Below are 25,682 nucleotides of genomic sequence, written 5' to 3'. Positions count from 1 at the left end.
TCACAGGTGCGGTCGAACAATTTATTAATTAAATTATTACATTTTAATGGATATAAACAGTTAGGTCCGATCGAACGAGGATATCAGGAAGCAACGTTCATGATGCACGTGATGACAAGCAGGTGACAGCAGAGCGCAAATCAAGTTACCCCTCCCACTTTTGCTAGTTTTACAGAGATTTCTTATCCTGTGCGAATTGGCCATTAATATTATAGACATCCTGAGGTAAAAATTACATTACTCCATCTACCCTTGTAAAACTAATCCCGTCCGAATAGGGCTTTACATGGATTTAGACAGATTTGTGAACAATATTTGAGAGAAATAGGCCTTTTGTGAACATAGAAAAAGTCTTAGATCTTTGAGTTCAGCTCATGAAAAATGGGGGCAAAAACAAAAGTGTTCCGTTTATAGTTTTGTTCAGTGTATATTTAATCCTGAATCTTTCCTTCATGTATTATTTTCTGTATTTGTAAAAATATTTATTTATTTATTTCCAGATTTATTTATTAATTAATTAATTTTTATTTTTCCGTGTACAAATGGAGGCGGTCCTTGCGGAGCTCTGGTAAATCATTGGTTGAGAGCTCACGCAGAAGCATCAGATCAAACCAAACTTAACGGTAGAGATCAGAGTTTTATGGGATCAACCGGAGAGTCCCAAGATATTTTCACGGATTCACATTATGTCAAATTATTTTATAGCAACGGAATTTAGCTACTTGTCCTGGAAGTTTCATCATTCAGCCCGGAAACATCAACGTCATCGATGAGATTCTAGATTGATGACGCCTATTGTTTCTAAGGCTTGTGTTCATTTTGTAATCACAGAGAAAAGACTCCCAAAAGCATTGTGAGCATAAGTTTATCATAAACCACTTGCAGAAAAGGTCTCTATGGTCTACTCAGGCTCACAATGCTTTTTGGAAATGCGGCCCACTGGCATAACGTTGGCTTGACGTTGGACGTTCAATATTCAGGGACCATCTCTAAACTTACACAAGACATTGGTATACAAGTTTTGGTATACACATTAGATTTTTGATCTAACCATTGATTGCTAAATATGCCTGACTCGTGGATGAATACTTTACAGTGGTTTTTTGTGATTGTAAGTCATTCTCTTCAAATGCTATTGAAGTTAGAAACATGTATACCAATGTCAAGTCAAGTCACCTTTATTTATATAGCGCTTTTAACAATACAATATCATATTTAACTTTTTATAGACGGTACCTAATCTTGTGAATAAAGCCAACTTTAACATCAACTGCCAGCGTTTCCAGAAAGCATCGCAAGCCTGACTGTAGAGACCTTTAGTGCAACTGGTTTATGATAAACTTGTCATCACAATGCTTTTGGGAGTCTTTTCTCTGTGATTTACAAATTGAACCCAAGCCTCCACCGAATGTGTCTAAAGGCGTCATCGACGATGTTGATGTTTCCGGGCTTCATGATGAAACTGTCAGGATTAAAGCATGAATGAATGAATAAATAAAAGGTATGTAAAAAAATATATATAATAATAATAATACATAAAGGATAAAGGTAATAAAAATAAATTCAGAATTACATTTTATTACAATTGAACGATATTTGTTTTTATCAAGTCATTTCTTTCATTTTTATTTGAGTTATTTATTTTTCATTTCTGCTGGTTTATTCCTCCATATCCATTTTCTGTAGAGTACAACAATGACCTTCGAAAAGTAAACATCCAATTCATTTTCACCACAGAAATTAGATTGTGTAAAGCTTTCAAAGCAGACTCCATGCGCTCAGAAGCTGAAGAGATGCTGTTTCTGTAGAAGCCATGAACACAAGTCAGAGTCAGAGCAATTACATTAATAGGAAACTATAATAGCCAGTCCCTGTGAAGAACTACTCATAATCCACAAATTTCATTCTAAATATTTAGCCATTGTATTTTAATCGTAATTCAGTGATCTCAAGTCAACAGTTTCATGTTGTACTGTTATTTGATCGTCTTAATCAAAACAGTGCTTTATGGCATGCATAGTTAATTGCTTCATAAAATAAGCAAACAGTCTTTTATTTATTTGCTTCAAATCAAAGTTTATGATGTTGTGATTCATTTTGGAGCTGACTGATTTTGATTCAGTCTGTCTTTAAACTGAAGTTGAGTACTTTAGAAGCAAGGCTTTTCTGCCAAGAAAATGTGTTAAATAACAATTCTGATTTAATAAAAAATATACCTTTCTGTTGGTAAAAGGGACATTTTTGATGGAAATTAGTTATGTTGATGATCAGTAAGTAATTTGTGGACAGATTCAGTATTCAACTACTCGGGTTGCCTCTATGAATGAAAGAACATGCTAAAGATTATAGCCAATCGTAACAAAGGTAATTTAGCACATTCTTAGAAGTGATACTTAAACAAACAAAAGTTGTCTTATGTAAATCTTGTTAACCAAAAAGAATGTTGGTTAATGTTGGCTAAAAATGACAAATCACTTGGTTTGTATTTCTGATTTTAAACATCAGATATGATTTGTTGCATTGCACAGTATATTAGCGTTGAATGTGAGACTAGGGACTAGTTGTGTGCCTGATTAGGGCACTGTTTAAAGGTCAGAGCGAGGACTTGTAAAACGGCCATTTTTGTGGATATGTCTGCTTTATGCAAAAATAACAGATATGGATGTGTCCTATAGAGAGGATTTGGTCACGGTTTAGTTTGGGGATCAGTTCTTACTAACTAACTATTAACTATGACTTTTGCCTCAATAAATTACTAATTTTCTGCTTATTAATAGTCAGGTAGTTGTTAAGTTTTAGTATGGGGTTGGATTGAGGGATCTAAAATATGGTTCTTCAGAGTACTAATAAACAGCCTACATGCTAGTAATACGCATGCTAATAAATATCTAGTTAATAGTGAGAATTGGTCCCTAAATTAAAGTGTTACCAAGGATTTTGCATATTTTAAAATTCATAGTTGCAGCCCAACTGAAATGAATAGCTTCTGCTAAACAGCTTCACATTTTGTGTCAGCATGAACTGAGCGGTGTTTTCAGCACTTGAAACATTTATATCTGTTATTTTTGTTTTTCTTCCCTGATTTCTTCGGTTGCTCTGGCAATGGTGAAGGATGGAGAGCACGACAAAACACAGATGGTAAATAAATTCACCTTCAATAATGCTTTTGCTTCCAGTTTCAGTCGCCCCATAATGCACCTGTGTTAAAATGCTTTTGTCTTTAGTAATAATTCATAGCAGTAACACGGACTGAATGAAGCTCAATCATTAGAACAGGAAAAGAAATCGCCCACAGACACCGTCAGAAATTAACTCTTTGTTAAGGGGCAGTATCACCAGCTGGTCTTGATTTTCAGGGGCATCTGTCTTTATTAGAGCATAACATTTCTTTTTAAATAATTCTTCATTTTTATACATTTGAATTTATTTACATTTTTATTAAACATTTATTTTTAATAAACAATTTCATCAATTTATTTCATTTCTCAGTACGAACAATTATGGCCATTATTAATAAAATCGATTCAGCATCAAATTCAAGTAAATCAACTTATAATAGCATTCGTAAATATTTTGGTCACACTTTAGTCACTTTAGTTTGGGAACCAATTCTCACTATTAATTACAACTTTTGCCTCAATCTCCTAATTTGCTTATTAATAGTTATTAAGGTATTTGTTACATTTAGGTGTGGGGTAGAATTAAGGGATCTAAAATGTGGTTATGCATAATAAGGCGTAAATACGTGCTTTATAAGTAACTTCCAATGTATTAGTAAAATGCATGCTAATACGCAACTAGTTAATAGTGAGAACAGGTCCCTAAGTTAATCTGTTACCAATAATTTCCATATGTGGAGTATTTTTGTCACTTCCGGTGTCATTTTTCACACCAAGTTAATTTCTGACCCTCTCCACAAGGCAAGCATGTTAACTGCTCTAAGTTATTAGTCACTAGTTTGCATTCTGATAATCATCATATTTGCACTTTGCTTGATTTTGCTTGTGCCACAGTTACTCCCTCTGAGTTGCTGTATGACTGCATTGGTATTGATGGGTTTTGTTGACGTGTCTTTACCGTGACTAATGGGAAGTCACATGAGTCAGAGTGCTTCAAGCCTGCTAAACATGTTTGAGTGTGATGTTATTGTTTTATTCCAACCTTTAATGAAAAGAAATGGCTTAGAGCGGTGGTCTGCAGGATGAAGAGAAGGATAAATTGTCTTTTGTGAACTTTTCCTTGACTTTGCCTCAGCACAGAAAAATCTATTTAGTTGAAAGGCAGACAGAAATGGATTTCAAAGCTCTGTTTGTAAGGGAGCCAGCTACGTTAGCGACGAATGTCAAGTAAAATAAAGTCAGGTTAATTGAGGTATAATCCAATTACAGAACACCGTCAAGACAGCTTCAGACAGGGAGTAGCTGATTGACAGTATTCTCGTGTAAAGTATGCTGTTATCCTGATATTTCAAGGTCGTGATAGCCATACATTTGTATTATTAAATAAAATGTAAAAAAAAAAAAAACCTTTAGAGAAGATTCTGTATAGCTTTTTAGCTGATTGTCAAACACTACCTCCTGGCAATATTTTTGGTTCCTGAAAAACTGCTTTTAGCTGCACTGAATACTGTATTTGGCTATTGAATGCAAAATGAACAATTCTGCAAGTTGGGTCTCTACAGACTGTTGGATGGCATGTTCTCCACACCAAATGGAGAAATCCTCAAAGGTCTTTGGCTGAGTGGTTGGCAGTCGACTGGTTGAGGTGGCGTTTGATTATTCATCTGCTTTGGCTTATCATTCTGTACTAATTCCAAACATTTCTGGCTTGGAAGGGCTTTTTCAAAGCTTTTCGAAGTTTTGGATTGTCTTGAATAGGAATGAATAAAGATGTGATGGTTCAGTTGGCATGATATGTACTGCATGGAGCTGGAATGGCTTTTTACAGGGATAGTTCACCCAAAAATAAAATGATTACATAACACACACACAGGCATGTTGGTATTGGTGTTTTACAGGAACTCTCCATAGGCTTAATGGTTGTTATATTATACAAAACTGTATTTTCTATCACCCTGCACCAAACATACACCTAAACCTACCACTCACACAAAACTTTGTGCCTTTTTAGATTTTCCAAAAAACACAATTTAGAATGATTTTGTTTTTTTTAAGCCTTTTGAATCACAGGAACACAGGCAGTGTCCTCATGAACCACCTACACACACATTTTTGTGTCTTTTTTGTTTTTTGTTTTTTTTCACCATCCTTTCTAGTCTTTGAAATTAATAAGATTTAGTAGATTTTACTAGATTATGACTTTCAACATAATCGTATCCACTGGATTTCACATTATTAACAAAAAACAAAAACACTTTTTTCATGGATTTTTCACCCCAAAGGTAAAAAAAAAAAAAAAAAAAAGTATTATCCTAATGTCAACGTTGGATTTTAGAGATGTGATGCAAGACTTACTACTTTGAAAAGACCATTAAATCAGGCTCAAGTCAGCTTTTGTTAGTTTTACATTTACCTTTTACTTTTAAAACATTTGTAAGCTTAATCAGTTTGTCACTTTGCCTGATTCTGATTCTACAGTGAAATAGATGCAGTCTACTAACACAGTAGTATGTGGATTTAGTTGTCACTTTACTGCTGTAATTGCATCTCTGTCTGGATGTGATGCTGTGCCCAAAAACGTCAGAGGTGCATATTGTAACTTTAAATCGTTTAAAACGTTTGACCGTAAACCTGTGAGTAATACCTGTATTTCTTCCAGGGCAGCACAACTATCTCTGCGCAGGAAGGAACGATTGCATCATCGACAAGATAAGAAGAAAAAACTGCCCTGCATGCCGCTTTCGCAAGTGTCTTCAGGCCGGCATGAACTTGGAAGGTGAGGATGTTCTGATAGATTGACGAGAGGTTTGCTTGAGTGATTTATATGACCTTTATATGCCACTGCACAGGGTCGCAAACCAGTGAGCAATTAAGAATGACAATCGAGAGGAAGTCGAGTTTCCAAAAATAATAATTTACTCACCATCATGTCCTTCCACGTGTTTTCATTCCCTGTGGATTTAGATTGAATAGCTTTGAAGAAAAGAACTGTTTGTGAAATCAAACCAAATATCATCAAATAATTTATAGCTTTATAATTTATCAAACAACCAGTTCCAGTATTTTTTAATAAATGTGGATTACTGATCCTACAGTTCACTTCCTTGTGCTGTATGCATTTTTTCCAGTCCACGTCCTTAAGTAGGTGGTGGAAACATGGTGAGACCGAGGACTGTTTGTGCAGATGAAGTTATAAAATGGCCAAAAAGCTTTAAGAACATGCAGCAGCGCCTCATTGATGCGTGCTGATGTACTTCACAGTTATTGGACAGAATTCATCCATCTCAGTGCGAGGCTTTAAAATTGTGGATGATTTATTTGCGTGAAGCACCAAACGGGGGGAAAAACAGACCTTGACGCAGTAGCTGCAAAACTAAATCTGGGGTTCTACCAGAGAGGCTTTTAGTTGCCATAGAAACATTTATGGCAGAAAATTAAAAAAGTGGGACAAAATGACATTGTGTTTGATGGTAAGCTCTCGATCAGTGATTTTACGAGAGAAAGCCTTCAAGAGACATTTACACATCAAAAACACAGAGGTGTACATGTCTCGGTAAGCTCAATTTGTACGGAATCTGTGCTGAAATTCAAAAGATTCATACAAGAAAGGACACTGGAATATTCCTTTATTAAAGAATATACCTTATACATGGCATTCTCACATTTCTGCCTCACGATGGTTTGACAGTCATAATCATATTGAGGAAGTAATTGCAGCCTTACGCGGTACAGGACTAGAAAGCAATTCATATCCTATGGACTTTACTTCACCTGAGAGCATTGCCCTTAATATAGACCATTAGAATCTTCAGATGTTTTCATGTCAAAAAAGGGCTTCTGGGTTAATGATGTGTTCATGTTTTTGTTGTTCAGAACTATTTATATTAAAGAGAGAAATGCAGTTTTCAGATGGTAGTTTATAAAGTTTGCACCAAAAAGGTCCAGTATTTGTACCATTTTCACTCTCTTTGAAAAACACTCAATTTTGTTTACTCTTACAGAAATGGAAGTAAACGCCCACTGCTGTGATTGGCTAACTTCATTGCACTGTATCCCCGCCCTCCTTTACAGCATGTTGTGTGTTTTAATACTTGAGATGGCAAGCGTTGTAATAGAGCTGTATATGCATGAGCCAGAGTCACATCCTGATTTCAAATCCAGGTGTTTTTTGAATCTTTGAAACTGGGGAGTTAGTTTTGATTTCTGAAACTTGCAGTTTGCCTTTATTTGTAGACTATCCTCTTGTATGTGTAAATATCAAAAACATTTTGGTTCTCCATTTCATGACCTCTTTAAAAATAAATGCACTTCATACTATAACTTACACATCTTCTGTATGCTGAACATGTTCTGAATTGACCCCTTATCTGCTCTTATCTGTACGATCAAAAATGGCAGAGTAATTCAAGCTCTTTTCGGCCTTATCAGGAAAATCTTCCACAAAACGCCCAGACCCCAGAGGGTTAAATCATATTAAATGCAGCATTACATTTATTAAATGAAAAACAAAGAATGTAATCTACAGGGAAATAACCAGAAATGCGGGAGGAAAACTCAGTAAACCAATAAAAGTGCTGAACTAAAAGAGGGCTAGATATACACAAACTGACGAGGGGTAAATATAATACAATTTCTATTTATTTATTTATTTATTTCAGTTTTTCTGAACTCCATTTTTAATGGTTAAAAGGTTTAAATGGTTAAGATGTACATTCTACTGTTCAAAAATAATATATTTCTGTCATAATTTCTTCAAGACTTTTTTGACGGGTTGTCGTGAAGAGTTTTGTCTGTATATGATATGAAAACAGTCAAATGTTCACATGCTGAAAACATCACGAGTTAGGGCTGGGCGATTTGGCAAGAAATAAAAATCAAAATTTTTTCAGAACGTTTGACCGGTTCTCTTTTTTTTTTTTTTTTACTTTTTTTTTTAATGATATTTAACTAGTCAACTTGAAAATGTAACTACAACATGATTCAAGTAACTTTTACTTTATTAACCCTCTAGTTAAAGGAAATTCTATTCCAAGTGCACAGCACAAGAAGTTGTCAACGTGTTAAATATCTTTGCAGAAACGATGCATGAACTACAACTACATGTTGTACAAACTTGTCTTATATATATTATATGTTCAGAAATAATACCAGGAAAGTGTTTTAAAAAAAAATATCTCAAAAGTCAAGGTAATTCAAATTCAAAATGACTTAAGGTATAACACAAGTAGATTATTATTATCTATAAATGCTCTGTAAAAAGAACAGCAGCTTTCAGGCTGTCACCACGATGCAAACATGAAATATCAGACATACAGTAGTAACAGGTTTTACAGGTATTTGCTTGCGCTGTTTTCAATTATTATTATTTTTTCTATGTGAACATGGACGCGTTTGACTGTTGCGCCTGCGTCTCATGCATGAAACGGCATTCTAAAAATGCGGCACTCAAGTTAAAAGAAGTTCACTCCCATCTTCTTGCATGTTTTTCCTATTCCACTGCCTGCGTCGCATTCTGTGTGAATGGCACCTAGCGATATGAGCGCGTCACACGTGAGCGGTTCATCACGCGCGCAGACATGCGGTTGGAGCGTTCTGTTCTCTTTACTGTTATCATTGGCATAATGTCAAAGTGTCTAATTAACGTTTGTTAATATTTCTATTCAAAATTGCGACTCGTGGCAAAATATTAAATTCGAATTAATCGATCAAATCAGAAAAATCACCCAGCCCTACCACAAGTATCATGCTCACTTCAGTTATATATGTAGTAAACGAAACGGTGTGTCTGCACCATTCATTCACACAGAGATATACAGGATTCATATTCAAAAGTATTTTTGCAGTTTAATATTCACAGATTCTAGCCCATATTGCAGTTTGATTTAAGTGAACTAACCTAATTTTGATTTCTTTGTCCAACATTCTGTAATATTCCACATTATATGTAAATTACAATTTTATGGCTAATTTCCATGATTCATTCTGCAAAGCAGAAATAATAGGGCACTGGGTAAAACAAGGCACAGGCGTGACTGAATCAATGAATTAATGAGGGAATATGGTAACCAAAAAGAAGCGGGAACAAGGAAAAATAAAACGGGAACAACATGGGACAAAATGAAAGTTTATAATATTATAAATCATTACCATGGAAATTGTTTCAAACTTGAAAAAAGGTGCCATATGGCATATTAGGCCCTTTAGCAGTTGAGGCGTATACATGCAGGTTACTTTCAGAGGAACATTGTTAGGAGCTGCTGACATTCAACATAACATTTGCCAGATATCTGTTGAGCATCTCTGGGCCATCCTTAAATCCTTTAAATTGTCTGAGTTGTTGTGACTTGAATAACAGTCCAAAACGATTAAACTCTTGTCTGTTTATTTCTTTTAACAATGCATGGGTGCACAGATGGTTGCATTTTTGAATAATCCATTATTGATGTTTCTCGTTAGTTATGGCTACAAGCTGTCAGAAATAATAACTCGCCTCCCACCCACAGACCTTCTCTTTATTTACAGATGTGATAAAACAATGCAAAAACGAATGATGTGAAACTCAACAGCTCAAATTATGGATCATTATTATGTGGCAAAGAGAGTTTTTTTTTTTTCTTCGTTTTTGTTTATTTTTAACCAATAAATCGTCTGTACTGCAACTTTTAAAAAGATGTATTCAGTGTGTGTTGATGTGTACAATGTGATGAAATCAAAAGCATAGGTTACATACCTCAATATCATAAATTACTTAATTTAGATTTTAATTAAACTCACCTACCATAGGGCAACCGACCGGATCTATATAAATACTTTTTGAGATATGCTTACACTGGCTTACAACAGACTGTATCAGCATCCAACTACTCGCTCATGTGCCCCGGATGCTGCAGATGTTCATGATGTAGCTTGTGCTCATAAAAATCATGCAGTTTGTTGCTTTAATAACTCTCAGCATGTTACTGCAATACCTTTGAAGCTGCTCTCTCTAATTGTCATTAATGTCATGCAGTCCTAGTCACTAAAAGTGCCATTGATATATATGCAACATAATTAATAAATACAAAATATCTAAATCAAACAGTGAATCATCTATATCATCAACAAACTTCGTCATATCGCCCTTTACTAAAACTGTTCAATGTTAAAGCATTAAGTAAATAATTCAAATAAAGCTGCTTTGAAACAATGTGTACTTTGAAAAGTGCTATGCGAATAAATTTGACTTGACTTGTTGTGTATATAAAATGCTACTTAAAAGTTTCAACTTGCAATGTTTGCTTCTTTTGAAGATGCAAGCATTTTTCAACAATGGTTGTGAATGAATACAAAGATTGTATTTCTCACAACTTGGCTGATATGCTTTAAACTAGATTTTCAAAAGATGTCCTTCCTATTCATCTTTGACATCCTCGTCTTTTACAAAACCTGAGCATCAACAGAATCTATGAGGATTAATTTCCCAAAGATTGTATCAAGATGCAAGAGAAAAAAAAGTGTATTTAGTCACTGATTTAGCCATGCAAGAATCAAGTAACTATTAACCGTTATGCCTTGTTTTAGACATTGAGATGAAATTACTATTCATTGAATTATAAATAATCAAATTTCTCTACTTCATTTTAGCTCGGAAAAACAAGAAACTGATGCGATTACGGGGTCATTCCTCCTCAAGTGAGCAGGCCCCGGCTCTGCCTGATGAACGTGTGTGTTCGCTGGTGCCCAAAGCCATGCCCCAGCTGGTGCCCACCATGCTGTCCCTGCTCAAAGCCATTGAGCCTGAGATCATTTACGCGGGCTACGACAGCACCATCCCAGACACCTCCACCCGCCTCATGACGACGCTGAACCGTCTGGGAGGCCGTCAGGTCGTCTCCGCTGTCAAGTGGGCCAAGGCCCTTCCTGGTGAGCCCTCAGTATTAGCTGATATACAGTAAATCATTACACACACTCTTGTTTTGTTTTGAATCATTATTTTCCAGTTTATCCCTATTAAGCTGCTTTGAAACAGTCAGATTTGTTTGTTTGTTTTTGGTTTGATTTGTTTTTTTGTTTTGTTTTTAGTTTTGACTCATTTAACAAATTGTCTCTGTAAAGCTGCTTTAAAGCTGCTTTTTTGTTTTGTTTGGTTTTGAATCATTATTTAACAACTTATCCCTGTAAAGCTGCTTTGAAGCAATCTGTTTTGTATAAAATGCTTGTAGAAAGGTGACTTTTTTTTTGTTTGTTTTTTTATGTTTGTTTGTTTTGTATTCCCTTTTTGCATTCCCTTTTTCTCCTACTTACTACTTCTAGGTAGTTTTGTTGCCAAAAGGTAATTGTGGAGATATGCAGGCATCTTAAATGTGTACTTATAGGCTCAAATGTGCAAATCACTTGTTTGTTAGCAGAAGGAGACTGAAAAGATGTAGAAAGAATCAGTTGTGCTAGACATCTAATAAGCATCTGAGGGCCGGCTGACATCATTTCTGGCCAGGGGATGGAAAAAATCCCTTCACAGTAGGGCTGGGTGGTATGGCGATATATCTTTACCATGGTGTAAAGTGTCTATTGTTAGAGCTTTTGCTTTATCGATTATTTTGCAGTATGCAAATATATCTGCATAGCACAGTACTGCAGTGCAAAGGCAAAACACCGTAACTTTGATTTTGGTCAAAAATTAGTTATTGATATTTTTGGGACATTCAAGACATCCTTTATCATGTGGATAAGTACCTTGAGTTTGGCTGGACAAATAAAAATGTTAAAGTCATTTTTCTCAGTTTCACACTCTAGTTAAGGTCTTTTGCCTTTGTAGGGCAGAGTACTACTTAAGTCATATATCACTTAAGAATGATAAAGAAACATGCATTAATAAGAAAACAGAGTGCGATATGCTTGATGTAAAATAGTTATAAAGTGCAATCAGCAGTGAAGAAAAAAATCAGTGCGCCGCTCATGCACTGACATACAACCGAAGCATGCTCACAGACAGCTGTCATTCTCAAACAGCATGTGGTCACAAATTATTTTGTCTTATTGCGCTTGAATGGTCAAATACACACACAATTATTTAAAAATGCCCATTGTGTTGCGTATTCGTGTAAACAATAAATACAAGTTTATTTAATTAGTGTTTTTGTATATGTAATTTGCTGCTTTGTTCTTACTTTTAGTAACAAAAATAAAATAATATCTATATTGAGATATATCGTTATTGTGAAATAAATTTTTTCATACTGTGAATGAAGTAAGATTTTGGTCGTATCGCCCACCCCTACTCCATAGATTTGAACAGAATTAATTGCCAGAGAAAAGAAAATGAGCTGCTTTGCTCACCTGCTTGTGACTGCACAGATCTGAAGCCCAGCGTGCCAGTTGAAAGTGGGATAGTTTTCGAAACATGTGTTTTGTTTTGTTCAAATGAATGGGCTACTAGAAACCTAGGACCCACACTGTGGACATCACCGGCCAATGGCGTGAGAAAAGAAGCACATGATTTTCTAATCGCTGCAAGCATTTTTTTTTTTTTTTCTCTTCTCTGCGCTAGTTATGTGTCATAGGCCTACTGGGCAAAATACTTGTGGAAGAGGATTACATAAGAGCAACATGCTTGAGCAAACTCGTTTCTGTGAGCTGTGCATTCCTGTTAAAGAGACAACATTATACTGTTGCCATTTTAGCATTCTGACAACACAAGTAATTACTTTAAGAGATTTGAAAACACGGCATGAAAAAGTTTAAAGTGATCGCTCTCCTTTTTTTTAATGTGTTGGATATATCTGGTCCTAATGATTAATTAATTCAATTGAATCTGACGTTTTATGCAACAGAAGTTTCATGAATGAATTACACGTATTCGTTCTGCTCCAGTTTCACGAACAAAGCCCAGTGTCTCTGGAAGCTTTTGATATCAGGAAAGATGATTATGATTATTTAACAAAAAATACATGAGCCAAAGAGATGGTTTTGATTTTAGTGACTTTGGTTTTTGATTTGAGTCAAAATCAGAACAGAGAGACGTCATTATAAAGTTGAAGCAGAGGGTTTTTTTAAGCTACAGCAATCGTATAATATTGTTTTACTGGCTGAAACTAAATCTCAAAATCAATCTGTTATTAAAACCATTTTAAATCTTGAGATGGTGTTTAAGTGTTAATGTCTGTCACATTTAGGCTTCAGAAACCTGCACCTGGATGACCAGATGACGCTGCTGCAGTGCTCCTGGCTCTTCCTCATGTCCTTCGGCTTGGGCTGGAGATCCTACCAGCAGTGTAACGGAGGCATGCTGTGTTTCGCTCCAGACCTCGTCATCAATGAGTGAGCCCACCTTTACTACCCACAATTGGAATGTTTTGGCTATCGGTGACAAATTATGTGGTTTTTAAGCTTGTGTCTACTCACGTAAACTGAAGGTAGCCAAATGGGCATTAATTCAAAACCCAAAGTCTCCTATTCAAAAAATGGAAAACAATTGGTGGATTAGTCTGGTGTGTTTGTATATCGTTTCTTATTTCAGAGTATGTTGATGTTAATTTACATGGTGTGATAGCATTATAAAATGCTCTACTAGATGCAAACTAGATGCAAAAAAAAAAAAGGCTGGTTTAAGCCAGTTTTGGTTTTGGGAAGCCAGACTTTTGATTTAAGGTTGTAAAACCCCAGAAATATGTAATATAAGTGAATGCATTTTATTTAACATTATATATAACTAGTGCTGTCAAACGATTAATCGCATCCGACATAAAAGTTTTTGTTTGCATAATATATGTGTGCGTTCTGTGTATATTTATTATGTGTATATATAAATACACACACAGACGGTATATATTTTGAAAATATTTCCATTATTTCTGTGCCTATATTTATATCCATATAATTTATATATACATAATAAATATACACAGCACACATACATATATTATGTAAACAAAAACTTAATCATTTGACAGCACTATATATAACATACACAATTATTTTTATAGTAATTAATCATTATATATTATTATATTTCATTTAATGGCATTATATTACAGTTCAATAATCATGATTTATATTATATTTATTAGGATATTTTTATATAAGTCAATTTGCATTACTAAAATAGCATCTAATCTCCAACAACTTGTCTATAATATTTACAAATATATTGTAGAACTGCATATTGTAAAAACAATTATACTATGCATACATTGCTCAGTTGAATATTGTAAGTCAATGTTGCTTTTGTAAATATCTTAAGAATACCAAACGATGGACAAAATGCATTTTTAATGCACAACTTGGAAATGTAAATGCTGCTTGAATTTCCATTCATCTTTGCATTTGTCAGTGCTGTGAAATGCTTGCAGAATGCTAATGTTTCTCTTTGTGTGTTAAAGGGAGAGGATGAAACTACCCTACATGAGTGACCAGTGTAACCAGATGCTGAAGATCGCCAGTGAGCTGGTCAGGCTGCAGGTGTCCTACGACGAGTATCTCTGCATGAAAGTGCTCCTGCTCCTCAGCACAGGTATCAGCAGTCAGCACAATTCATAAGTGTGTTGCATACAGTAAGTGTGCACGTACAGTGACCTCAAAAAGCTATTATTTTAAAGACAGCACAAACATTTCACAAAAATCATTTTCAAATGACGAAACAATAAATAATGTTCAAAAAATAAAATAATGGGTGACACTTTATTTTAAGGACCAATTCTCACTATTAACTAGTTGCTTATTACCATGCATATTACTAGCATATTGGCTGTTTATTAGTACTTGTAATGCACATATTAATGCATTTGTTTGCACCATATTTTGGATTCCTTAATCCAACCCCATACCTAAACTTAACAACTACCTGACTAACTAGGCCTATTAATTAGGCAAAAGTTGTAGTTGATAGTTAGTTAATAGTGAGAATTTGACCTTAAAATAAAGTATGACCAAATAATGTATTTGGACACTTTGCATCAGACATTAGTAGAACGTGTTCATAATTGATGTGATGAACTTCACCTGTGCTTACGTTGCTTGGACATCTGTGCGAACTTGAGCATTCCTTAATTTTTAATATGTGATTTCAGTGTCCGAATACATTTTGGGGCCACTGTCCTATGCTGCTTTTACACAGTATATCCTTTATTGGCACATTTGCTTATACTCACTATGATGCTTCTTAATGATCGACCTTGGATAAACTCTAGTGATTGAGTTTCAACAGGTTGACCAAAACATTTGTACTCATAAAAATGGTCACACTTTAGTTTTGGGAACCAATTCTCACTATTAACTATTAACCACGACTTTTGCTTCAGTAAACTCCTAATTTGCTGCTTATTAGTAGTTATTAATGTAGTTAAGTTTAGGTGTGGTGTAAGTTAAGGGATCTAAAATATGGTCATGCAGACATTAATATATTCTTTATAAGTACTAATAAATTGCCAATATGCTAGTAATATGCATGATAATAAGTAACTAGATAGTTAATAGTGAGAATCGGTCCCTAAACTACAGTGTTGCCATAGGAAGAGTTTTATTTTTTTTATTTAAAAAAAAAGAATACCCCACGATGCACTTTTTTGCTTCTTAATGAAATTGCATTTATTCATGAAGTCTCTCTCTCTCTGGTTTTATTTAACCATTTCTACATTGTCAATGAAAATGAGTCTTGAGATCAGGCATTTGTTCCTGCATCATCATCGTCATTATATGAATCTGACTGTTATGAAGTGCTCCCTATCCCACAGACTTATTTCATGTAGGAGTGGGCGATGATTGATCTTGGAAGACGTCCATGATCTACTTTTCAAGTGAATCAAAGAGATTGTGATCTTTTATGTCCTCGTAATAATGTTAAAACTGCAGCAATGACTGGCTAATAGATGGCTGTGCTGACTGGCCAAATGATATCTCATGTCTTTCATGAGCGGTGACGTATTTGAAAAACGGTTCAACTTGAGCAACAGTAGGAATGTGCAATGAATCAAATTTTAGTTTCAGTTTCAATTTTGGCTTCATTGTGCCACATGCCTTCCTTTTTATTTAAATGTGTGTTTTCACCCTTCCTTAAAAGCCTAAACTTTAACTTCTAAATGAGTTAAATTCTATTATGTGACTGTCATAAAATGCAGTCTACTGCTGGAAATGCGGGGGTTATTAAAAGTGCATTAAGTGCGAGAGAGACCGTTTTCTGTTTTCTTTGCCACAAATGCAGTCAGTTAAAACTAACGTGTACTTAACCTGAAATATTCCTTTAAATATGCAGAATAAGCCAGATGACAACAGGACACCACTTGCTAAATTGAACATGCACATAGTAGGGCCCTGTGAAATCCGTTTTATTTTTTCCCAAATTCAGTTAAATTTTTTTTCTACACTCTAAAAAATGCTGGGTTAAATACAACCCAGTGCTGGGTAAATATTGGACAGAACACATACTGGGTTGTTTTCAACCAATAGTTGGGTTAAATGTTTAACCCAACCTTCTGGGCAGTAACCCAACCGCTGGGTGCGTCCATATTTTACCCAGCGATAGGTTGTATTTAACCCAGTATTTTTTAGAGTGTAAATTCTGTTTTTTTCCCCCCGTTTAAATTTTTCTGGACTCCTTTAAATGGTTAAATGAATTTTTATTAATCAAAAAGCGTGCTAATTAAAATCATGAAACTTATACAATTTCACATAAATGTATTAAAAGTGTAACAAAAACTTTTAGGGTTCATTTTTAGGGTCAAGTTTTGTTTTTACTCACCATGTTTTATTGTTACCAGATGCTGTGTTTTAGCATGTCTAATCATTTTAGTGCATAAAAACGACTTAATTTTTTCAAATTTATTCTTAAAATAGCCTTATTAATTTTTTTATTTTTTTCCTCAGAAATTCTGTGTTGTGTATTTAAATTTTTCTGGTTATCAAATGAAGGCATAAAACATTCATTTCATTTATCTTTTAATTATTGAAAATTAAACAAGCTTTATTTTCAGCAAACGAAGGGGATTTTCTATTAACATAAAACATGGAAAAAGTGCTGTGTGATTAATCTTTAAAAAATAAAGTTTTAATAACTTTAGTAGTAGTAATAGTGTGTACATTCTACAACAATAGAAATATATTTCTGTCTTCAAGTTAAGCTGAACTTTTATTTTGACAGGTATATTTTGATATGACGTTAGTTTTACTCAAATCAAAGGGGAAAATGCTCATGAAGTGACTCTCAGAGCAGTTTTGGAGATGTTGTTCGTGTATTTATGTCTTCAGTTAATGAGACGACAGGCGCTGAAATCTCTGCGAGCGTCACCCGCGCTTCAGTATGTGTAGTAAACAAAACTGCGCGTCTGCGCCATTCATTCATACAGAGACATGCAGAAATTCAGGATTCATATTTAAATAGTCTTTTTGCAGCTTATTATTCAGATACACTAGATTTGATTTTAATGTAGTGACCTACTTTTGATCAGTTCATTTAAAGTTTGACAAATTCTGTGAAATTATACGTTATACAGTAAATTCCATTTTTATGACTGGATTCCATGATTCCGTCTGCGTTTTCCACATTACGGAAATTGCATGCAATCTGTTTCACTTTCATTACTATTTTTAAACATAGCTGGCACTGTATAATACACAAACAATTGGTAAAAAAAACAACAAACGGGCGTGCTTACCAATAAGCCACGGCATTTGTGCATCAGATCTCTCTGTGTTGAAATCCTGTTGTCTCATCTGATAAGCGATCAGGATATAATTGCACCGAGACTATCAAACTCTGCGGCACTTTGCATAGGCTCATTCGAGTTTAAGTGTTTGCCTTGGCTGAAATCCAGCATCCCTGGGCCTCAAATCCCTGGCTGATACACCACTGATCTGAACGCCTCAGGGCCAACAACCATTACGTGAAACACATGCACGTTTACTTCAGGTTTGCATACTTTCCTTTGACTTGGATGTGAACCGGCAGGAAGGTCGCGGGGCGGTGTGCCCACACAGGGCCTTGTGCCTCTGGGGCCCTCACATATTGGTCTAGACTTTTTAAAATAACCTATTTTCATGAAGTGTTTTTTTCTCTCAACGTGAAGGCATTAGAAAGGGTTTAATTCATTCTTTAAGAGATTGAATTAAAAGTTTTTAAAAAACTGTAATTCTTGAGATTCCTGTATTCTGTTATAATCATAGCGCCACCTGCTGGCAACAGGAAATTACTTGTTTTATACAACTTAAACATGCAGTGTTCAGTCTGCACTAGACTTCACATGTTTGGTAAGAGTCCTGACCTGAAGACGTCTAAAAGCCAAAATACAGTTATAATAAAAGTGCCACCTGTTGGCAACAGGATGTGTCACCACTTTAAATAGGGATGTAACGATTACCGGTTTGACGATAAATCATGATAAAAATTTCCCCACGGTTAGTATTAATTATCATTAAAACCGTATTCGATTACCACGATTTGAATAACTCATGATAAATAAATACTGTCCAGCATAAAGCACAGTTTTAAGTAACAGTCTCACGAATTATACAAATGAATATATGAATTAATTAATTATATGAATGTACCTCTGAAGTTACTGACTTCAGAAACGATTCGATGGCATTTTGTTTTCATCTTCGCTCCATGTAATACCTAAAGGAAATGTTCTTAATCGCTTTAAGGGAAACTGCTGTAATTATGGTTTTCCATAAGCGCCACCTAGTGTCAGTGAGTGGAATTGCAGAGACTTATATTTACATTCAGTCTGTGTGCAGTTTCTGTCTGGACAAAATTATTATTCACGACAAAATATAATGAATAATTCTAATGCATTATACCCTCTAATAACCCTTTGGAATGCATTATACATAAACACTTTTCCAACATTTATTTTAAATTGTAATAATTCACAACAGTACACTGTTTTTAATTAAATAAATGGAGTCAAGGTGTACACAGGATACTTAGCATTAAAACTTTTGACTGCTAGTGTATAAAACTATTTAATGTCCCCTGAATCCAAATGAAAGATGTGCTTTGTGTTGTTTGTTGTGCATTTGCTCTCTCTTTTGGAAGTGGAGTGCCTCAGCGCACCAGAACTCATGAATCAGAGAATGCTGCGAGACCAATGAAAATGGTGCGTCACAAAAACATTGAGGAAAAATGTGAAAACGTAGAGGAAAAACACACTCATAACCATCCACTGACCAATGGGAGTTTCACCAGTGAGACTGGTCCAATAGTGCTTTTACAAAACAAGCCTTTTGTATTTCAAAGTATTTCACTCCCTCAAAGCAGATCTTATACTTTCACGTTATGTTGGAATTATCGTGATTATGAAATGTCAACTTAAATATCTCGACACGTTTTCACACTCAGAAGTTATTTGTTTCTATGACAACGCTTACAGAGGCAAAATACAGCCATGAGCTCAGTATTGTTGATGACAGTAAAATACTTGATTGAGTTCCATGTGATTTTGCAAAACATTCAATACGGAAGAAAGTGCATCAAGCGAATAAAATGTCAAATAGAAATGCGTCCAGAGGTTCTACTTAACTGTCCAAGCCACAGCTGTTTTGATGTCACATCTGACCCTTCAAAGCTTGAAGATTGCAGTTTTTACTCCGTAATTTCTAATTAGAGCAATTCTGACATCAGGCGATCTGTGAAATGCTCTTGCCAGAGCTTTCTCCAGTGTGAAAACCCTTTTAGTGTTTACTTGTGGCATTTGACTCTTTATTGAGATCCAGAATTTGTTTCTCCTTGGAATATTTTCTTGATTAAAAGGCAATAGTGTAAAGTAAACGACTCATCCTGACCCCATCTGTTTCCACAGTACCAAAGGACGGCCTTAAAAGCCAAGCTGTGTTTGATGAAATCCGCATGTCGTACATCAAGGAGCTGGGCAAAGCCATTGTTAAACGAGAGGAGAACTCCAGCCAGAACTGGCAGAGGTTCTACCAGCTCACTAAGCTTTTGGACTCAATGCAGGAGGTAAGCTGGCATCTCTTACAATCAGCAAACACAAACAAGACACGTTACCAGCCGATGGTTTTATTGCGTCTACAAGAGAGGATAACACGCCAGGCCAGAAACGTACTCTATGCAAGTACGTAAACGTTCGGTCAGCACATTGCGTACATCGTGCGTTGTGTTAAGGCAGAATGCCCAGTCCTGTTCCTGGAGAACAACCTTCCCACAGAGTTCATTTCCAACCCTGCTCTAACACATCTGTCTCTAATTATTAAGTGTTCCTGAAAATCTTAATTGGCTGGTTCAGATGTGTTTGATTAGGGTTGGAGCTCCAGGAACAGGTTGACTGCGTCAAGGAATACATTGTCATTGCAGTAGTATACAGTGCTGAGTAGTAACTGATTACATGTAATCTGGATTATGTCATCAGATTCCAAAAAATGAAGTACTTATAATTAGATTATACTTCATTTTAAAGTATTCTTAATCAGATTACAGTTACCTTTTCATCGATTACATGCTTACATATTATTTACACAATGGCAGTAAATTATTCATAATGTATAATTCTTCTATTTTCTCTTAAATTTAATACAAATCCTACCACTTATACACATTTGGAAAGTTTTCCATTTTAAGGAACTACACACAACAGCTACTAGTCAGGTGACTATCCACCTTATTCTTCAATGCGGAATTAAGTCGTTTTCAGTCAATGTGCGAGACTTCTGGTTTATAAGCCGCCGTAGAGAAATAACGAGAAGAATAACAAAGTGCAGTAAACGGTAAAACTGCTTGCACTACAAACCAGTGTGTTCATAATTAAGATAATGCATTAAAATAATATGGTAAGACTCACCGATTTGCAATATCGAGCAGCAAAACGAGCGTTTTTGTACAGCTAAAAATAGCTGGAAGTAGATGACACCGGAAGCCAGACACATTAAATTTACAAATGGCCTAGCCCGCTCTAACGGGAAAAATAAGGTGGATAATTACACAGGAAATGGAAGGGCCACACAATTAGTTGACATTTGATGATATAATTCATTATTAGCTTTTCATTACCTCACAAACACAAACCTTGATGTAATGTAACGTTTAATGCAGTTTTTGATGTTGATGATAAAAAATGGAAGATATTTTTTTTATAAGTTAGGTCAAAGGTAATCTAAAAGAATACTTTACCTAGTATGTGTATTCCAAATGATTACATTACTAACTACAATTTATATTATGTAATTTGAAATCAGTAATGGACTACAATTTGTAAGTCATCTACCCAGCACTGGAAATAATCCTTAGTACTTCAGGAGAAAATATAAATACTATCACATTTTTTATGTTTTTATGAAGGTAGCTTGCTAAAAACATAAATTTACATCAGATTCTCTTCAAATTGATAATATTCAGGGTCTGAGCAGACTTTTTCTTGTCGGAGTAATGCTGGTTTTTGGAAATGTAAGCTGTTGTCAATGAATTAAAGTTACAAGGCAGAGAGCTTAAACCATTCAGTTGTGCGCAAGTTCAAGATAATTTGCGATTCATAGATTTCCCATCTGAAAGAGACACGTGCGTGCGTTTTCTGTGTGTACGTTCATTCTATGAATCGCACGTACGCATATTTGAGAGATGATCACAAAATCAAATTTAGGATGGTTTCTGCGCAACATTTTATAAATGAGGCCTTATATGGGGTATTTTATTTTAATTTTTGGTCTTAAAAACTGAAATAAACATTTAAATGTTTAATAGGCATTCTAAGACTTGTTTAAAAGACATAAATGCTTATTTTTTTGAATGCCACAGTACATTAATGAAATTATTATAGCGTTTTGCAAATTTATTAGGCAGAACTGTTAAACAAATATAGCGAGAATGAAGATGGAGAATGTGTGTTGGGTTCTGCCATGGTCAATTATTACTTAAGAATATACACTCATTAGATTGCATTTTTGGTGTCATGCAGTGTGTAAATCGATATGCTACTTTTGTCCACAGATGGTGGAGGGGCTTCTCAACTTCTGTTTCTACACATTTGTGAATAAATCTCTGAGCGTGGAGTTTCCTGAGATGTTGGCGGAGATCATCAGCCATCAGCTACCAAAATTTAAAGACGGGAGTGTCAAGCCTCTTCTGTTCCATCAGAAATGACTGCCTTAGATCATAACAATGCCTTAACGCCACCCTTTTCTTACCAGCGCTAGTCCAACCTGCCCATTTTCAGTCGCTTCTGCTTGATTCTCAGAGGGAAGAGGTGAAGTTCGCTCTTCAGAAATCTTCGTGGAGCAGGACAAAGGACGCAGTTGTGTGTACTTGGAGCAGACTGAATTTGACTTGGAGAAATGAGAACATTTTTAACGATATTTTCTCTTTTTTTTGCATGTACACTGCTGAAATGTTTACAAAGGTATATCAAAAAAGGGAAATGTGCCTTTTTTGCGCTTTGCGAATCAATTTCGAACATTTCTCAGGCTAACGCGATGACTTGGCATACAAAAATGTATGTCGATGATTCACATTCATCATGTCTGTTTCTGCCCTTGTCTAAACCTGCCGTGATGAGCTCTCTGTAGGCAGCTCAATGCTCCCCAGAGGTGCTTGCAGCCCATGAAACATAAGGCCATATTATGCTGTTTTTTAACTCTCATCGAATCTCCAAACCATAAAACAATTTTGCATGGAGCACCGTGATTCAATTCAAATCAAGATGTGTTCCGTGACTGACAGCAAATACTCCGTTGTTTCTTTGTTTTTTGAATAGGTTCCCCTGAAATAGAAATTGGAGGGATGGGTCACCCAAAAATTCCATATATTCAATTCTTATATTGAATTTCCAAAATTATTATTTTTTTATTCACCCCCTTGTTGTTTCTTTACTCTGTGGAACACAAAAGGAAAAAATCCAAATAATTTCCTGTTTGCTATTTTTAATTCCAATGAATGTTGGCTGGAGCTTTACGAAACATGCCACAAACATTACAAACGTGTAATGTGACTCATTTTACTAATTCATACCATAACGTGGTGTGATGAGCAAACCTAAATTACTCCCTAATTATTCACTGAAAATGTACCCTTTCCAGTCAATTTGGACATTTTGTGATCTTGATCAGCTATACACAAATGTGACTCGAAAGAAAGATATATTTATGAATCAGACAATTTTGCCAGTCCTCATTGTCATTATCGAGAAGAAGAAAAAAAAAAAAAAAGCTAGGCTTTTCTATAATAATAGATTTTTTAAATATAATATGTATCTGTTTTTCCCTCTCAGACAAAAGTAATTTATTTGCAAACAACATGAGGTTGTGAACTATTATTATATAAAACTATTATTAAAGACTTTTTATTACCTCAGGTCCAAATTAAATAAATAACAATTTTGACTTGCAAGCATTTGGATATAAAGCAGGTGATGATAAGTCATGAAATCAGTCAATGAGTTCAGGGTTAATCTATCAGATTTCCATCCATTCTGGTCACATTCAGATATCCCAGCATTCCCCTGTGTTCATGTAATTTGGTGAATGTTTGTGCTAGCTTGAAGTTTCACATCCGCCGACATCTCAAACTTTTTTTGTTTTCTGTCATCCCGTGTTAAATTTAAATGTTTCGGAATTCACTCTGCATATTCTAAATCCGGTAACCCAATATGAGGCCCACAAGTTTTGACCCACTTTTCTTGTCTGTGTCTTTGATGTATCCCTGTGGTGCCAAGCCACAAACGCACTCTTTTGTGGTAACATCAGAACAAAAGGAACATTTGTCGTTCTCGTGCTCGGGCATGTGTTTGCTTATTGTTACGTGTCAACTGACATTGGTGTCTGCGCTTCAGGGTTTTTGCACCAGCTACGCTTGATTACCAGCATAAAGGAATAATTCATCCAACAATGAAAATTCTGTCATTATTTACTCTCCATCATGTTGTTCCAAACTTGTATGTAGTGATTTTTCTGTCACTGTGTCGTCTTTTGTGTACCAAAAAAAAAAGAAAAAAAAAAGGGGGTTCGGAATGACACATGGTTAAGTAAATGACAGAATTTTCATTTATATAATATTCCTTTTTTGTTTTGCACTTGGGTATCCCGCACGTTTCTGGAATTTTTAGTGTTTGTGTACGTAAGATAATTGAACATTCAAACATTGACCTAACAAAACTATTTTAACTATATTTGTTAATTTTGCCATGATGGCCATGTACAGTATTAAAAAATCCATGGCAATCAGAGGGTTAAAGGTTAATTTTTGACAGAATCTGCTGTCTGTCGTTGGACTCCTGCTTTTGGCGTGTTACCGAGCCGCTGTTTGTCTAACGCTCATTTCTAACGGCTGATGTGAAATTGAAATGTCACAGTGCATATCCCAGTCCTCCTGGCGGATTCCTCAAATATTTTAGCGCATTTTAAGAGACTGTTTTTTTACAAATTCCTCGCTAGGTTTGTGAGATGTCGCGTTTTCTATTTGTTTCACAGTAGGCCTTGCAAAGGGAGTTTGTGAGCCATAAAACGTAGGTTATATAAATTCAGAGGTTTTTTTTTTTTTTTTTGATTGGTAATCATTGATAATTTATAAAAGAAGCTAAAACTACAATATAATTACACAGATTCTCTTTGATATACACATCATTTTACAACAAAATAATTTTAATACATAAAGTTGTATTGCTATCTTTTTTTTAAGATCGGTATTGCAGATGCACTTTTGAAAGAAGTGTTATGTTGTATGTAAATGTAAATTCTATAAATCTATAGGGAATATATGAGTAATCACTGTTTTAAAGACTGACAGCTTAAAGTTAAAAGTCGGGTATGCAAGTATATTTTGTATAGTGCAACAGAGTGACCAAAGCAACGCAGATTTAAAAAAAAAAAAAAAAAAATTAAATAAATATTTAAAGCAGTTAAACAGATTTTACAGTAGCACTTACTACCCAACTCTAGGCTCTTTTTACTTTTATTTTATCCTTTTCTATTTCTTTTATAAAGATTTAGGCTTTGGTCTCCATGTATAATGCTGTAAAATTAACTAGTATAAATATAAATAAAGCTGTGTGTAAAAGTAATGTATCAGAGCCTGAGAATTTGCACTACCCTAATACTGGCCTGACATAGTATATTTTGTACAAAAATTCATGCAGATACTATCTTTAAAGATTAAGGGCAAATCCTATTTCACTGGTATATGGCTTTCATTAAAGTCTGTTTTGTTTTGTTTGCATTTCAGTTATATGTAAAATAATCCAATGTAAAGGATATACAATGTCTATTTGTTTGAAAAAAATAGTTTTGTATGACTTCTGTATTACACTTCTCCTGTAGTCAACGTCGATCTTTACACATATTTGATTAAATGTTGGACAAAATTTGTTCAGAGGAAGGGCAGTGTCTTTGTTATACTAGGAAATCATTGTGCTAATGTACTATTTATTTATTTTTTATTTTTTTGCCCATTGTATATGAATGTTGACACAAATCTACACTCTGACACACTTATTTTCTTCTCAGCCTATATCTATAGAACAGTGCATCTGTAACAAACATACAAAGACTAAACCAGGTCCAAATTGACTTCAATGCAGTTTTATCAACAAAAAAAAAATCACAATGTTTAAATGAAATTTTGCTGAACATTTTTTTTTTATTTAATAGAAAGAA

General features: G+C 35.0%; 1 protein-coding gene across 2 annotated transcripts in view; it reads left to right on the top strand.

Annotated features, from left to right (window-relative positions):
* The window catches only part of LOC131528450 (glucocorticoid receptor-like), a 76,249-nt gene extending 50,855 nt beyond the window's left edge, over window positions 1-25,394 (top strand). The window contains exons 4-10 of one of the 2 annotated variants that reach the window (XM_058757569.1): window positions 3,112-3,138; window positions 5,779-5,895; window positions 10,743-11,021; window positions 13,271-13,415; window positions 14,477-14,607; window positions 19,889-20,046; window positions 22,027-25,394. In XM_058757569.1, coding sequence (XP_058613552.1) covers window positions 3,112-3,138; window positions 5,779-5,895; window positions 10,743-11,021; window positions 13,271-13,415; window positions 14,477-14,607; window positions 19,889-20,046; window positions 22,027-22,179 — 1,010 coding nt within the window. In that variant the 3' untranslated portion in view covers window positions 22,180-25,394. The remainder of the gene's footprint in view (window positions 1-3,111; window positions 3,139-5,778; window positions 5,896-10,742; window positions 11,022-13,270; window positions 13,416-14,476; window positions 14,608-19,888; window positions 20,047-22,026) is intronic. The other variant, XM_058757570.1, reaches the window with a different exon arrangement.
* The last annotated feature ends 288 nt before the right edge of the window (window positions 25,395-25,682 follow it).

The sequence above is a fragment of the Onychostoma macrolepis genome, chromosome 21, assembly GCF_012432095.1.
Source record: "Onychostoma macrolepis isolate SWU-2019 chromosome 21, ASM1243209v1, whole genome shotgun sequence".
NCBI lineage: Eukaryota > Metazoa > Chordata > Actinopteri > Cypriniformes > Cyprinidae > Onychostoma > Onychostoma macrolepis.
Note: the sequence above shows the minus strand (reverse complement) of the source record. Positions and strands in the feature narration are given on the sequence as shown.